Below are 16,972 nucleotides of genomic sequence, written 5' to 3' on the forward strand. Positions count from 1 at the left end.
AAAAAGAATAGGGTTTTAGTTTCTGGCCTCTTTGTGCATGAGGCCCTGTGCTGTTAGGTCCAAATCTCATCTCAAGACACTCAGCCCCTTTGAATTTTTTCAAATTAGTCACTTCCTATGCCCGCTGCCGCCTGTGTACTATGAGTCCTCACCCCCTTTGAAGATATTTGTAAGCATCACCCCTTGGCCAAGGGCATGATCTCCCAACTCTACAGTGTCTTTCTTGTGCTACTACCCTTACCTGACCAAGATCACATGAAGATGACTGGAAAAAGGACCCCCCCCCACCAGAAGACGAGGCTTGGGAGGACATGAGACTGGTGATAGCCAAAAATTCCATATCATCCAAAATAAAAATGTATTATGACTGGTACTATACTCCCACTCGACTCCATAGAATGTTTCGCTCCTCTTCGTCCAATTGCTGGTGGGGTTGTGGCCACAGGAGCACTATGCTCCATATTTGGTGGACTTCCCCGATTATCGCCCCTTTCGGCTTTTTAAATATTGTATTTGAGGCTCCCATCTTAAAGAACCCCTTGGTATTCCTACTGTGTTACCCTCCCCAAGATCTTGACAAGTTTCCAAGAAACTGACCTCGCACATACTAGAAGCCGCAAAATTCTATGTCAAGCCAGGAGGTGGAGCCTGGGGAGGCATAGGAGGGGATAATTTAGGAGAAGTGGGTGGCCAGATATTATAACAATGTTGGGAGACCCCTACCGCCTCTAGAAATTGGTCTTTTTAGGACATTGGCCAAAATGCTTGGGGGTCTTTGACTTCAAATAAAATGGGTGAAGGCTTTTTGGATGTTGGCAAGGAGTAAAGCAGGGACAGCAGCTGGTAATGTTTGGAAGAGATATAGCCATTTGGGTATAATTCTGCGCAGCCAGGAGATAAGGCAGTTCCAGGAGGCCAAGTCGATGTGCATCCTAGAGAAAAGGTGTGTGAAGTTTTCGTGAAAGAGAAGATAGTAACGGGACGTGAGGAAGACTTCTAGGTATTTGATCTTTCTGGTCTGCCACTTGAAGCTAAAATTAGCCTGTAGGAGGTCAGTTTCCCGGGGGAGAGGTGGGGGACATGGAGCAGCATGGCCTCCAATTTTGTACAATTTATCTTATATCCAGACACGACACTGTAGGTCTGGAGAACTTTGTAGAAGTTAGGGAGAAAGCTTTCCGGTTGGGTCAGTGAGAGCTGTGTGTCGTCCGCGAAACCTTAGAGTTAGTGCTGCCCACCCAAATGTTAGGGTTGGATCTGATCTGGGTTGCAAGAGGTTCGTTCACCAAGTCAAATATCAGGGGGCATAGGGGGCAGCCCTGCCTTGTACCAATTTTTAATGGAGACTGGATTAGAGTGGGTAACATTGATCGGGACCTTGGCAGTAGGGATGGTGTATAGTGCCAGGACGCCAGTGAGGAAATGACCAGCGAAGCTGAAGGCCTCAAGGGCAGCCCTCACAAAGCCCCAGGAGATCCTGTCAAATGCTTTTTCAGCATCTGGAGAGAGCATAATGGTTGGGGATCTCCTGGAGTTTGCGATATGAATAATATTGATGTCCAGTTTGGTATTATCACTCACCTGGCGTCCCGGAATAAACAACACCAGGTCATAGTGAATCAGGGAGGGGAGGAATCTATTCAGACCGTTCGCCAGGATTTTAGCGTATATTTTCAGGTTGAGATTATGGAGGGAGATGAGCCTGTAGCTAGCACAGTGAATCGGGTCCTTTCCTTCTTTAGGGATCACTAAAATCCTGGTTTCCCCAGTGAGCTTTTTAAATTACTTCTGCTGTCAGAACACCTTGGCTTCAGGATCATTGTACTAAAATAGAGAACTCTCACATTCTCCCATCTTCCAAGAGTACTGAGCAATTATGTAATTGCACAAAGATACAGGAAGATAAGTGATTATAAAAGCTGATACAATACCATTTTCCTGCTGCCGACAGTCCAGGCAGGCAAATCAAACTAAATATGAGGGGCACAGGATTTTTTCTAAGACCACAGTCATTAATAAAGAATGGTACCAAAACATCCTCCAAGAGCAACCTCTCGCAACCATCGAAAACCAGTTTGGTGATGAACAATGCCTTTTCCAGCATGATGCAGCACCTTGCCATAAGGCAGGGTTTCCCAAACCCAGTCCTCAGGGCTCCCTAACAGTGCAGGTTTTCCGGATCACATGTGACATAATTAGGACCACCTGTGGATCTGTTATAATGTGTCAGTCAGTAATGAATACACCTGTGCTCCAGCAAACCTGCATTGTTGGGGAGCCCTGAGGACTGGGTTTGGGAAACCCTGCCATAAGGCAAAAGTAATAACTAAGTGGCTCGGGGATCAAAACATCAAAATTTTGTGTCCATGGACAGGAAACTCCCCAAACCTTAATCCCATTAAGAACTTTTGGTCAATCCTTTGGAGGTGGGTGGACAAACAAAAACCCACAAATTCTGACAAACTCCAAGCATTGATTAGGCAAGAATGGGCAGCCATCAGTCAGTATGTGGCCCAGAAGTTGATTGACAATATGCCAGGGCGAATTGCAGAAGTCTTCAAAAAGAAAGGTCAACACTGCAAATACTGACTCTTTAATGTAATTGGCAATAAAAGCTTTTGACACTTATAAAATACTTGTCATTTTATTTCAGTATACCATAGCAACATCTGACAAAAAGGTCTAAAAACACTGAGGCAGCAAACTTTGTGAAAACCAATATTTGTGTCATTCTCCAAACGTTTGCCCATAACTGTATTATATATTGGTAACTAGAATGCTCTCTATTCTGTATAATAGTCACTAGAATTGTCTCTGTAGGGCCTTGAAAAGGGAGAGTTTAAAATGGTCTGACAATGACAGACTCTGAAAGACCCTTATCACACCTCTCCGCACACCAAGGCAGAGCTAGTGAAACAAAGGGCCCACAGACAGCAGAGCTAACATGCAACTGCTACTGGGCTTCCACTGTAAGGACCAAGGATGATGCAGCCAACCTGGTAGTATAGCAGAGCTACCACTGACTAGATGCTCTGATAGAGAATCTTGAACTGTGCTTGGAAGGCCATGAATCCTTCAGAAAAATTGGCTACCTAATTGTCCATGCCTGGAATGTAGATGGTAGATAGGACTGTGGCTGTTTCCTCTGCCCATGATGTTCTCTGTTTAGACTATGCAAGAGCACTCTTGCTGGCACCTGGTAAGTTATGTATGCAACTATGGTAATATTGACAGACTACATTTGCATGGCTTTACCTCTCCAGCAGTACATGCACATATGAAAAAAGGTGGCTATTAGTTCTAGAATATTGGAAATCAAATCCTGTCCCTTGGGGTTGAGCTTTCCAAATACCACTCACCAATCTCTGAGAATTGCATTCATTGTAACCACCTCCCATTGGGAAATTACATAGACTTTCCCTTAGAAAGGTGCTAGGTCACTATACACCAAAGGAGAAACTGCTTTGTGACAGGACACAACTCCAGGGCCTGAGAGAAATGAAGGTGGGACTTGTTCCAACTTTTCAAAAGTTTTAATGATGGCTCTGAGCAAACAGAACTGTCTTTATTAATAATTAGAAGTAATAATCCGTAGTTATGATCGCCTTCATGCATAGAACTACAGAAACTGAGGGGGTTAAGCGGAACGGTCTAAAGTGATCTTGGAGAGTCTGATCTTGTCAGATAGAAGACATTGAGAAAATAAAATTTGAATATAAGGCCTAAGAGGATCATCCGTGCGATCAGGTGTAGAGAAGACTTTAGAAGTTTCAATACCCACTCATGCCTCACCAACTCTTGAAGAGATGAGTGGACAATGACAACTGCGTGTTCTTTTGCAGTGGTCTTGATCATCAGGTTGTCAAAGTAAGGAAGGATGGCGATCCCCTATCAAAGGACATGAGCTGCCATCACTTTAGTAGACATCCCTGGATTAATGTTAGCCCAAATCAAAGTGCTCACTGCAAAGCACAGGAACTTCTGATTTCCCCTTCTAAATGATGACATGGAGTTATACATGTTTGATGTATAGTATGTCTAAGCCATATATCCCCTTGAAAGCATGGACTGGAAGATAAACTGCAAGGATTCTACCATGAAGCCCTGGTGTTTCAAGAAAGTGTTCATAGCTTTGAGATCAATGGTATGCCAAAAGAATAGAATAGAAACTGGATATCATCAAGTGGGATAAAAACAACCACACTGCATCCAAAAAAACCCAAAACCAAGCAAACAAGGCCTGGGCTAGAATAAGGTCCTTGTGGTTATGGGACCAGAGAAAACAGAAGGCAGAAACTGTCTGCAGCTATAGGACATATTCTCTGGAAACAATGCTGAAAGTACCAAAATATATTTTTGCCTTGTCATCTGGGACACAAACTTTTCCAGATCTGAACCAAAAAAGAAAATTATCTGTAAAAATCAAAGATTTCTTTAAATTGATTCTAATGACCAAGACCTCAGCCTAAAACCTCAGTGAGCCACAGTAGAATTGACAGAAAATTAGGCTGTAAGCTTACCCACATCAGGGGCTGCTTGTCCCAATTGGAATGCAGCTTCTCTGATCTGGCCATAAGTTAAAATGATGTTTCCAGATGCCTTCTCCTTGGGAGAAATTGCTCCACCCAACATACCATGTTTTTAGTCAATCAGGCCATTGCAAAGGTAGGACGAAAGGCTGCAACTTCCATGGATAAAATCACCTTCAAGGGACAATCCATGCACTTATCTGTAACGTCCTTAAGAGACACTGAATCAGGTATGAGGATCACGGTCCATTTACATAAAAAGGAATTTGGAGTATCCATTGTAAGGGAATTGCCCTAATTATCTGGGCTACAATATCATGGTTGCCCTCAAACTGCTTATGGAGATTACAATTCTTCAATTCAGTTTAGTATTTCTTAATAGGCATTTGTTGTCCCTTTATATGAGGATTATTATTAACTTTTATTTATTAAGTGCAATCATATAATGTAGGCTTTTCAATCCCATCAGTCCAAACCGTGGCCTAGTGGAGCTTACTATCTAAATTGTCTACCACACTAACATAGTAATTCCAAAATTTGGTAAAAGCCAATTAACCTAACAATATGTAATGAAATATACATACAGGAAAAAGCTAAGCTTTATACTTTCCTATTTTGCCTCATTGAAGTTAATTAGCATTAAAGGCATCCTACAATGACAGGCTACTACACCTCCTTGGCTTGTTTTGCGGTTTCCCGTAAACTGGTTGAGCTTGTTTTGTAATTCAGAGTTTCTACTTTTCAATTTCAGGGGCAAAAACACTGACAGTTGATAGAATGAGAACGCCGAATATTGGAACGTGTACCAACCAACCAACAATTTTCAAACATTGTTTTCCAACCGTGACAAATACCCTACAGCAAAATCAAACAAAGTGCAGAGCATATGACGGCGTGCATCTGAACAATGCCTCTATTCAAAACTGATGGCGTTATTTCTACAAGAGATCGAGCTGTTCAGCACGCCGTGTAGCGACTAAAGAAGTCATTTTGTTGAAGGCTTTTGAATACGTGTGAAATAATATTTTGCCTTCAGATAAATGGCCGCCTCCGCCAAATAGCTTAGCCCTCGAGAAGCCTCGTACAGCAGTTTGACTGTTCGTTCGTATTCATACAAACTGCTGTGTGCATTCGGGGGAGTTTATATAAAGGTAGCTGATGACGTGGACATTACTAAGCCTTTAGTGCGTACCACGCCTCGCTTTCACTTTGCTCCGCAAGTCAAACCCCTCAGGTGACCTTCTTGAGAAATTGATTGGAAGACGCAGACAACCTCTTCCTTTTTGTGCGGCTACGTTCCTATCAATTCACAGACCTCAGTTACGCTGCAGGCGCTCGTAGGAGCTACAGAGAATTGCTGGCGGTGTTAGAAAGAGGGATTGCCAACCGGGAACTCGGAGCTGGTTGATCCGCACCACTTTCATTCATTCATTGTGAAGGGCCGGGGCTGAGTGTTTTGTCGGGTTTTCTTTAGAAGCTTTCGTTGATACGAGACAATCGCGTGTGATTTGGTAGATGTAGGGTTTATAGATTCCATATTTGTGTTGCAAGTAAATGAACACAGTCGGTATAATAAGTAGAAGTATGTTTACCGGCTACTTGTCTGATTACTAAGCGGCTTGTGTAATTTTCTAATAAGATTTATTAGGATGGTACTTTGGTTGAAGGATTTATGGACAGAGTGTTACTAGTCAGTGTCTGTATAATCAGTTACTAGTGTACTTGTTAGCATGCAATGTTCTCTTGACCGCTAAATTAGCAGTAAAATAAGATTGCATTTAGTAGATAGTTAATAGTTGACTTAATCCAACTTTACACTTGCACATAATGTGGGCCAAAACCGTATGTGTTGGCTTGCTGGCCTTTGCAGTGGGTCTTTTGCATCATCTACAGCCTGACATCCCAGAGGCTGCTCTGGGCTACCTGTCATCTTCCCTGCAAAGTCTCTCCTCCAGGGAAACCTCCTCAACTCCATCCTTTGAAGAAGCTCTTTCTGCTGCATGGGACCAGCTCATTGTAGCACCTGCCAAACATTGGGGAAAGGTAGCAGTGGGGTGAGTATAAACTGATCACCCATCATTGCAAACAATGACACTGTAACTGTTCATTTGTTATGTGTTCATTTGTTTATTGGGAATATTCTCCGTTTATTAACAAGTATTTACTGTGACTACCAAGTTTAATGTTAAATGACCAATGCATGTGTGATGCCTAGATGGTGACTGTTAAATATACCTAATGATCATCATTGGATAAACCAAGGAAGTCATCAGTTTCTTCAGTTGAACATGCAAGAGGAACTATGAAATTGATAATAAAGGTTCAGGAAGTGAAATTAGGAACCAAAGTGGTCAACTCTGGAAGACAAATGCTTTACTGAAACAAACTGATGTTAGGGCTGCTCATAGGAAGCAAAGTATTATACCAGTTAATTGACATTTGAATAGAAAATAGCTGTTAATGATTTACAATTTTAAGTTTGTAAAAATAATATGATTGAACTTTGCAATGTATTCAAATTATTTTTAACTTTTTGATGTTTGTTAAACTTTTAGTTTATTGTACAATCAAGGTGTTGACCTTTTGGGTTTACAACTGGCACTTGGAACTATTTTCCTATCTTTGCAGAGTAAATGCATGTGTTGATGTGGTGGTCTCAGGAGTCAGCTTGTTGCAAGCTTTGGGTTTGCACCCCAATGCAGGGGGAGATCACCCAGTCCTTAACACACAGGAGGAGCTAGCTGCTACGTTTCTGCACTACATGCAGCGTGGTGCAGCAGCTGAACGTTTCTATAGTGATGCTGACAGCTTTCAGCACATCTCGCAGACTGCCTCACAGGACCCAGGAGCCAAGGTAACACAATGCATCAGTGTATCATATCTGTGTGCTTCATGTAATGTCAGTCTACGTTTTCCTGAAGGGTGGGTGGTAATTTCTGCAAATAAACAAGAGTATTATAGTACTAGAAATACTGACGTTTGGAAAATGTCCAGTTTTAAAAGGATAAACTTTTTTTATTTTCTGTATATAAACTTGCTAATATTCAAATATTATACATAAACTATTGTTACTTTGATGTGTCTCAGTAAATAAAAAAATTTTGTGTCTGTATTAGAATTTTTTTAACATTCCTAAAAAGAACTAGTGCAGTGCATTTATGCCAGATATATGTAAACATATCCTGCTAACTGTAGAACTGTGACATTTTCTTTTTAACTGGCAAACTCCTTGGCAAATACTAGCTTCTCCAAAATGTATAAATGCCCATAGAGGAATACTTGGATTTGATCGACTGTCTAAGAACTGTATTTTCATATGATTAGTAATAGTTTCCAGAAAATCTGAACCCCATTTTTATAATGGAGCTGTTTATTGTTAAACACCAAAGGTGCATTGGTCCTGTGAAATGAATCACTATACATTTGTATTAATAGATTTCATTATTATGCTTAAATGCAGACCTTTCGCATGATAATAGGGGGAAATAACCTAATAAATCTAGCGACTCTATTTTTAACTACTTAATGGCTGGAGGCTTCCTTCGTGCCACATACCAAGCTATGAACAATTATTTTTCCTGGACATCTTTTCTACAAGGTTAAATATGCAATTGTCACTGTTTATGAGTCATTGACCTGTTTTCTCCTTTATTTTTAGCACTTTGTTGGAGGAAATGCAGCTCTTATTGCTAAGAGATTGGCAACTCACTCTGATGTGGAGGTAAAATAGCCCCAGCAATGTCCTCTGACACCCAGCTTTTCTCTTCTTGGACTGTACTAATATTAACTCTGTAGAGTGAAGCTGTCAGAAAAAGTGTGTCCATAGTATGTTTTACTAGGAGTAAGCTTTCCGTTTTAGTTGTATGCATAATTGTCTGTGATCATAACCACTAAATTCTTAACAGCCTACACAATTAATTTACTGCTATGGGGCAGATTCAATTGACAGCGCTACTCACGAAAGTAACGCAGCCTGCGCACTATTACCGCTAGTACAGAAATTGTAACGCAGTTTTCGACCCGCGGCTCAAAGAGCTGTGAGCAAAAATCAGCGTTGATATTACTGTACTGACAGTGCTGAGTTACTTTTGAGAGTAGTGCTGTCAGTTAAATCTGCCCTTGTGAATATGATTTTTCATCATTATACATAGTTGGCGATTTTCCATAAACAGATTCTTTTTGCATGCAACCCTACGCAGTATTATCCACTTAGTGTATGCTACTAGATGCTGTTTGCAATTGGTGTTGTGCAGAAATATACATTAGAGTGCAGTACATACCTCTATTCTGCATTATTTTCTTCACAATGTTCATATTACTCTATGGTGTCTTCATGCATTTAAGGGCAGTGCTGAATACCGGTAAAACAGCATTGTTCATCTGAGTAAGTGATCTGTCCAGTGGCTATATATATATACATTATTTGCATATTACTTTGGCCCCTTAAGGCATGAGGAGTCCGGATTTGCGTTCAGCATTATACCACCGAGAATAGAATATTTTTGTTGTGAAGTCTTTAGCTCGCATATAAGGTGTGTTTTGTCTTTTTCACTTTAGGTTCTTCTTTGTGGCCCTGTAGGCCCTAAGCTTCATGAACTGCTAGATGAGCGGATCTTGGTGCCACCGACATCTTTACAGGAGCAGGATGAATATCATCTGATTTTGGAATACAAAGCTGGTAAAGAACATGTTTATGTGCAGATCTTCATGGTATGTATGTTGCGCATGTAAGATAAGGACATTAATAATTTGGTATGGTGTCCTAAATTCTAGGGGAACAGTGGGGCTCAGGTCATGCTCCAGCTGCCAGCAGGTTTATTTTTTCCCATGACTTGTCCAATGGGGCCATGACATCCCTGGAGGTTCTGCTTTCCAGTCTCGAGGAATTTCAGCCAAATTTATTGGTTCTTTCTGGACTGCACATGATGGAGGGATTAAGTCGGGAAAAGAGAGCCAGTCGTTTACATGAGGTAAGGTGGTAGGAAGGCGTGTCATGCATTATATAGTTAACTACTGTTTTGATTGATATATATATATATATATATATATATACATACACTTTGTGGCAGGTGCTTCGGGCAATTCCATTCACATACTGCCACTTCTAAATTTCCACTGTAATCACTATATATATATATATATATATATATATATATATATATATATATATACACACACACACATATACATACATACATACATACATACATACATACACATATATATATACATATATATTTATACACACACATATATATTTATACACACACACACACATAATAAATATATATATATATATATATTATATCGTGTGTGTGTGTGTATAAATATATATGTATATATATATATGTGTATGTATGTATGTGTATATGTGTGTATATATATATATATATATATATATATATATATTTTATATCTATCACTTGTAATTAGTTGTAATCATTTCCATATGGTATCTCTCTGTTTCCTGATATTTGTGTTAATCACACTTTCCTCGACTCACTGCTATACTGGGTAGCAGACTGAATTGGTGTTTGCATGTACCTCCAGGCTGCCATTGCTTTATCAGATGTTCCTTCAGATGTCCTCATTCATCTGGAGCTGGCAAGTATGACGGATGGGGACTTAATGAGAGGAATCATCCACCAGGTAACCACTGAGCTGGCTTCAACTAATGTGTGTGAGAGAAGCAGGTAGTTATGTATACGTTTTGAGTGAAAGACAACAAAATAAATGTAAACAAACGGGTATATAATAACATTATTACATCTTCTCTGGACACCTGATAGAACCCAGACTTCTCGCAAGAAATGATTTGCCAACATTGTTAGTAAAGGTGCATGTGGCCATTCAGCCAGTTTGCTAAATGTAGGCGATTTGGCCACACACACTGAGATCAAACCTACCCATTTTTGGTGCTTATTTACTGTCTGGACTGGATTATACCTAGATTCCAGTGACTTCCTTGTTTTGGTCTTTGTTTGGAGCCATGTCTGCTCTACTATCAGTCATGCTTCCTCAGGATGTGGAGGTCTAAATTGCTGCAATTATCCTTAGCAAAGAGGGTAAGACACTGATGGGTATCCTGGGCTTGATATAAATAAAACCATCCATTGGCTGACAATGTGATACAATATAAAAAAAAAAGGATGATGGATCAATGTAATGAAATCTGGGGATCTCTTTGGTGTAATAATTATGTTATATAACGGCTATTGTGTGTTTTGTACCTATAAGGAAGGACAGCTTCATTCTGAAGGCTTATGAAAACCGGGCAGAAGAGGGATTCCTACAATCCTTCCCAATTGTATATGCTCTCTTGCAAAACTGACATACCGGCCCACAGTTCAGTGTGTATGCATTGTAGTGTCCAGTAGCAGTTGGAAAGTGTTGTCTCCACGTGATAGTGTTCCTTCTCTGGGCATTGATACCTTACCACTATAAAGGTTGGGTGAAGTTAAACTGAAGCTTTAAGTTTATTAGGCATTCAGGAAGTAAAAAAAAATGTCTTCTTTCTGGCTTAGTGTGTTTCGCACCTGATGTGGTAGCATTAACCTTTCTCGCCAACACCGTGCTGTGGTGTCCTGAGCTTGTTATCCTTCCTCAAAGGTAGTGAGGTAAAAGTTTTATACCTTGACCATCTTATGACTATTCCCATACTTGTCTAGTATCTGCTTTCTTTTGTAATGCTAACCAGGATTTAGCATAATTCTTGTGTTAATCTCTAGAACTTTTAGGCAATATTTTAAAGTTTGAATTAACATTTTCGATTCCGCATAGTGTTCTTTTCTTATTTTTTTCCTTTTAAAAAAATCACTTAGAAAAATATTTTCTTAATGTTTCCCCTCGCCCTAGCTGAAGCACCAATGTTTTTCCCAGGGTACCTCCATTTTTCTCACTGCCCCAGCCAAAAACCTGGGACGGGGGGGGGGGCAGTGTGTGTGCATGTGAGCTGGAAGACCAATCACAAGCACCAATCAAGAGATTGTGGCTTGCTATTGGTCCTTCCACTCACACACCCTTGCTGCCAGTTCGCGTTGGTTAACAGTTAATTAATTAGTATTACAGTATAATTACTATTGCAGAGCTTCAGCGAAAATGGCTGCATTAAGTAGCCACCCCAGGCCTTCAGCTAGAGGGAGGGACCACCTTAGGAAAATATTTTCCTCAGTGACAAAGACCTGACCCATGTACGAAGTTTTGCAGATTGCTCCTGTTTGGTATAGTACAGTTGGGCACACTCCCTGAGTTAAAGGCTATGACCAGACAGACTTTTTTTTCTGTAATTTGATGTACAACTGCACCTATACAGAAAATTTATAATTCTTAGAATATCTGAGCATAGATGTACATTGCTATAAAATTTGAAAATCTCGAAGTTAAGAGAAGCCACAGACCTAATCAAGGGAATGCCAAAAAAATGACTCGCAGGTAAATAAACGTAGAGTTGGCTACAGCTTGGGGCTAATATTTTAGAGATACACAGTGAAACAAACATACATTATTTAAATATTTTATTAAAACCCAAAATAGGAACACATACAAATATTAAAAATACAAAGATGCATGAAATTTCATGCGCACAGTTTAACCAGAGATAATTATGGACTTAGATTATACTGGTAATTTACAGGCAGGCTGAAAATGCATATAAAGCAACCAATTTCTTTCCAACTCAACATTCAATATATATTGGATTTCCACTATATCAAGATCGATTCTCAGTGAACTTAATGGTATATATAGTGGTGGATGGAAGGGTTTATAAATTAGACAATTTTATGCCTATAGTGAAGCCCTGTTTGTCTGTACATTGTCCTAAAACACATTGTCGAGTATATAAGTATATTGCATGGACTTTTGTTTGGTGCATTGAGTGCGTTGGAAGAAGAACCTCTCGCAGCATTGATGTAGTACATACCTTTGTCCGGGCAGATCCTAACATGGTATTTTACCTCATATGTTCATGAGATGTGACACACATTTTCTTTAGTCAGTTTATGTATCTCGTTAATATTAGATGTTTTTGTTTTTTAACAAAATGTGATTGGCCAATATTTTATGACTGCAGTTTTCCTGTGTTTTTCTTGTATCATTTATTATGGGATTCAAGACCGTCAGCACTAGTCACTTCTACAGCTTCCACCTGCTCTGACTGCTAGAATATAGTAACTAAACAACTGTTCAATAAGCCCATATCACTAAAGCCTTAAAGCTGCACTGGGTGTTATTTCTGTTCACCACTTTTAAATGGTCATTGGTTACTGATTGGTTCTCCTGCTCAAACCCTCTGCTTTGGTTCGTGGCTGGGACTGTGAGAAGAACCATAGTGTTAAATTGGCTGCACTGAGCAGTCCTCAGGGCTTCAGTGAGTGGCACCCTGGGTAGGTTGATTTTTTTTTTTTCCACCTACCTGGGAGTGCTGCTTCAAGTATTTTTTTTTAAAATGGTATTTTCGTCTCAGGTGTTGCATTGCTGGATATAATGTGTTAGTCCTGCCACAAAGTTAAGCTGACGTCTCATCTGCAGACATTACTCCCAGACATGATATTCGCCAACCAGGTTTAGTTTAGTGTCTGTAGAAGGTGGACCTATGCTCATTTCTGAGCCATTGTTTCCCTTACATAAAACAGTACTCGTTATAAAGTTTCATAAACAATCTTGACAAACCTTGATACTTAGTTGCACAGATTGCTAAAGTTGTTTTATCCTTAGTGATATTATGACTTCAAACTCTTCTAGAAGTAGATTTTAAATATACAATAGTGCTCAATTGTAATTTAAATTCAGTCTCAAGAAGTCTTCCTGTCTTGAAACATTGACATGAAAATATCCCACTTTTTCAAGCACTATGTAACATTGCTGTAGTCTGGTCAGATTAATACTGCAGATCAGATGCACAATTCCACTGTTGGAAGGATAATGTGTTCAGTGACCGTTTGGTTTGTAGGATATTTACAAGGATAATATTGCTTGGTATTATTAATGTAATATATGTGAACTTTGATACAGTAAATTATTGTTGATATAGTAAATTATTCTTGTCATTTTTTTATAGTAAGATCTCTGTATCCTTCTGTGTTTTTTGGCCAGCAGGTCTTCCCTCTGGTTAGCTCTCTGGGACTCAATGAACAGGAGCTCCTGTTCCTCAGCCAGTCAGCTTCTGGTCCACACTCCACCTTGTCCACCTGGTCCGGAGTCCCCGATGTCGGAATAGTGAGTGACATCTTGTTTTGGATCCTTCAGGATTCTGGTCGTGGAGACTCCGTTCTTACAAGAGTCCACTTTCACACTTTGGCCTATCATATTATTGCCACCATTGATGGCTTCTGGGGAAACCAGGTAGCTGCAGTAGCTGCAGGTGCTCGGATTGCTGGAGCTCAGGCTTGTGCTAGTGAAATAATTGAACCTTCACGCGTAATGCTGAAGAGCCCATTGGAATTTTCTACATCACAAACAGACATGGGTCCAACTGCCAGAGTAAGCGCAAAGGAACCAGTGGCCACGTGGAGTAAAGGAGGAGTGACCTTCCATTTCACACCAGTGCTGGTCTGCAAGGACCCAACTAGGACAGTGGGCTTGGGAGATGCTATCTCTGCAGAGGGTTTGTTGTTTTCAGAGGCAAAGACTCAGTGAATAACAATGTACTGTACTGAATCACAGGTTACATCTGATTGCTGATATTGACAAGAAGGGTCTAAGAACAAGTTTAAGGCTGCTCAAAGCCATTTTGCTCACTGTTTTATAACCTTCTCCTAACTGGAGAGTCAGTGAATGCAAAATGTGGAAAAGGATGGATATAAGGTAGTTTATCCCATATATACATTATTTTGTACAAGTCAGGGTGCCAACAACCCCAAAATGTACTTACTATGGACAAGGATTAATATATAAGAGAGTCCCTTGTATTGATCCTGGTTTGCAATTTCCCATGCACACTATTGCTATACTGTCCCGTTGTACTGCTCCAACATCTTCAATTAGAGGCTATATACTCACTGGTGTTAGACTTAAAGCAAATTAAAGGCTGGAAATGGAAGCGACACTAAGTATCATTTTTTACATGCGTTTACGTGTGTTATTTCAAGCATTACATTTCATTGTTTTGTTGCTGCATCTCAACCCAGTTGAAAATGAGAGTCATCTCTAAAATGCATGGAAAATGTGGATAAAACATGCTTGCTTTTGATTTACATTTTTACTTGCTTACCAAATGCATCTCAAACACCAGTGAGTATGTACCCTTATGCTGCACCTGGCCATTCTCATTTACCAACAGTCTATCCTCCCACCATACTGGAAAATGGGGTTTTAGAACATTGGTATTTTTTTCAGGTAGGTGTTTACATTTTCACCATATGTACGTAAGGCATCAGTAGCAATATGTGATAAAACACAATCTGAGTACCTGCTTCTAAGCAGTTGTGCAGTAAAAATGAGATTATCCTTCTTATTGTATTAAACTTATTGTTGGTACCAACTGTTAGACATTGAATTAAATTTGAATATTTTATACATTAACAAAGTAATATAATGTAATAAGGTAACAGTTGTTAATTCATACCATGCTCTGATCCACAGGTTTTCTTTGCCTGTAATAGTTTTACAGCCTCTGTGGCAACAAATTAGTCTTTACAGGAAGATTAACCATTATCTCTGGAATATTAAAGAAACTGAACTGTAATGTTGCGTATCAGTTTGACCGGGTCTAACTTTGCTTCCTGACCTCCATTTCTGGTTTATATGCATCCAACCACTGGCTGTGGTGGATTACTGGGACCAAAAATATTTATACTATTTTTTTTATATTATTGTGTGCAAATTCTACTTTTGACTGTTTTTTCCCCATAAATGTCATTTTCCTAAGCTTAACTAATTGCCCCAACACTCCCCATTCTTTTCTTTGCATCTTCTTGGCATGGACAACTGGTGGCTGAGTCATACTGATTTTACTATTTTACTGTTACAGTTCTATACAAGAACACTTTTCGTCAGTTATTTATGTATCTTTTTATCCTGCCTTGTAACATGCGATTTAAGGTCGAGGTCCACTCTGCTGTTACCAATGTGTGGACGCAAAACCAGCCTGATAATAATCCAGCAGGAATAGATTGCATTATTTATCAGGCATGTGGATACATACAGTTGAGCGTGTGTCATACTCGGTGCAGACATACAAGGGTATAACATTTTGCGCCATGCAGCTAGGTCTTGTCTGAGCACCGATTGGTAGGAGCACTGATTACTTTTTCCTCATGTGATAATTGCCATTTTCCCCATTCTGTTTTGGTGTCCTTTGTTACATTTTTTTTGGATCATTGGAAAATCCTACTTTTGTAACGTATTTGTGAGAAGTACTGTGTAACTTTTTTCTTAAAAATAAATTTGCTTTCTTAATCAAATTCTGGTCCTTGTTGGTGGTGCAGAAGAGTCTAACCTTGCTTTTAAGTGAACAACAACAAAAAAACTAATACAATTATGAAAGATTTCATTACATATAAACTATAATATACAGATAGCACAGTGCTCAGCTGCGCCAGGTTGCTATTTGCTTGCAGTTTGTATGTTCTCCCTGTGTTCACGTTAAATTATTTGATTGTACAGCACAGTAGAATATGTTGGTGCTAGCTGAATAAAAGACACTGAAAGACCTGGCTGCTTTGTTAGACACACTCTAATGACTGGGATTCCCTTCATTGTTTATCTGTGTTGTCATAGGCAACCATTTGAACTGTTGGGAAACAAGGTTAAGGGACCACACACCCAGCTCCATTACGTACATCACTCAGATTTTATACCGTCGGTTACAATAGCTCTTTTATGCGCTGTGTTGAAATCTCATTGATATTGTGTAAAATAATGAGGGTGGGAGGGTAGACACTATGTTCTCCATCAGTTGTAGTGGCTATCTATACAACCAATGTAAGCTGAAGAGAAGCCCAGACATTTAGCTACGGAGAGTATGTAAGAAATTCTAGGAGTCAGATACAAACTTGCATAGGTAAAAATGACCCTACTAGGCATTTTGGGTAACTATTTTCAGGACAGTAGAGTGAGCCTTTAATACACTTGTTTTAACATATACATATATCTAAAATGAACACATAATTTCAAACTGATTTTGCACATCTGACCTTATCTCTAAGAGCAGATTTCTTCATTCAACAGTTTTTTCTTCTTCACAGCAGCCAGAAAACATACAAGTCACAGCAAACTGTTCCATGGCAGATCATGTCAAGCCCAAAGAACAGATACAGGTTTACTGTTTGCAGCCTCTTTATACATCACTGCAGTATGATCTGTCAAAGGGCACCCATAGCATACACACAGAGGAGGCAGTCCGGGCCAGTGCTCCCTGGAAAGGAGCGTAACCTACCCCTGCTGCTTCTTACCTTGGCAGGTGGGGCGCAGCATCCTCGTCTCCTCAGAAAGGGAGTATGGTG

General features: G+C 39.8%; 1 protein-coding gene across 2 annotated transcripts; it reads left to right on the forward strand.

Moving 5' to 3' along the window:
• The first annotated feature begins 5,607 nt into the window (after nt 1–5,607).
• Nucleotides 5,608–15,931, forward strand: ADPGK (ADP dependent glucokinase). 2 transcript variants are annotated; one of them, XM_075208329.1, is made up of 7 exons: nt 5,608–6,583; nt 7,158–7,383; nt 8,188–8,250; nt 9,087–9,207; nt 9,303–9,499; nt 10,080–10,178; nt 13,623–15,931. In XM_075208329.1, the coding sequence occupies exons 1-7, from the start codon at nt 6,357–6,359 to the stop codon at nt 14,163–14,165; spliced, it is 1,476 nt and encodes a 491-aa protein (XP_075064430.1). In that variant the 5' UTR covers nt 5,608–6,356; the 3' UTR covers nt 14,166–15,931. The 2 variants fall into 2 exon arrangements, with proteins under 2 accessions (XP_075064430.1, XP_075064431.1); XM_075208330.1 differs by having other exon boundaries at nt 5,609–6,583; nt 13,626–15,931.
• The last annotated feature ends 1,041 nt before the right edge of the window (nt 15,932–16,972 follow it).

The sequence above is a fragment of the Mixophyes fleayi genome, chromosome 4 (assembly GCF_038048845.1).
Source record: "Mixophyes fleayi isolate aMixFle1 chromosome 4, aMixFle1.hap1, whole genome shotgun sequence".
Taxonomy (NCBI): domain Eukaryota; kingdom Metazoa; phylum Chordata; class Amphibia; order Anura; family Limnodynastidae; genus Mixophyes; species Mixophyes fleayi.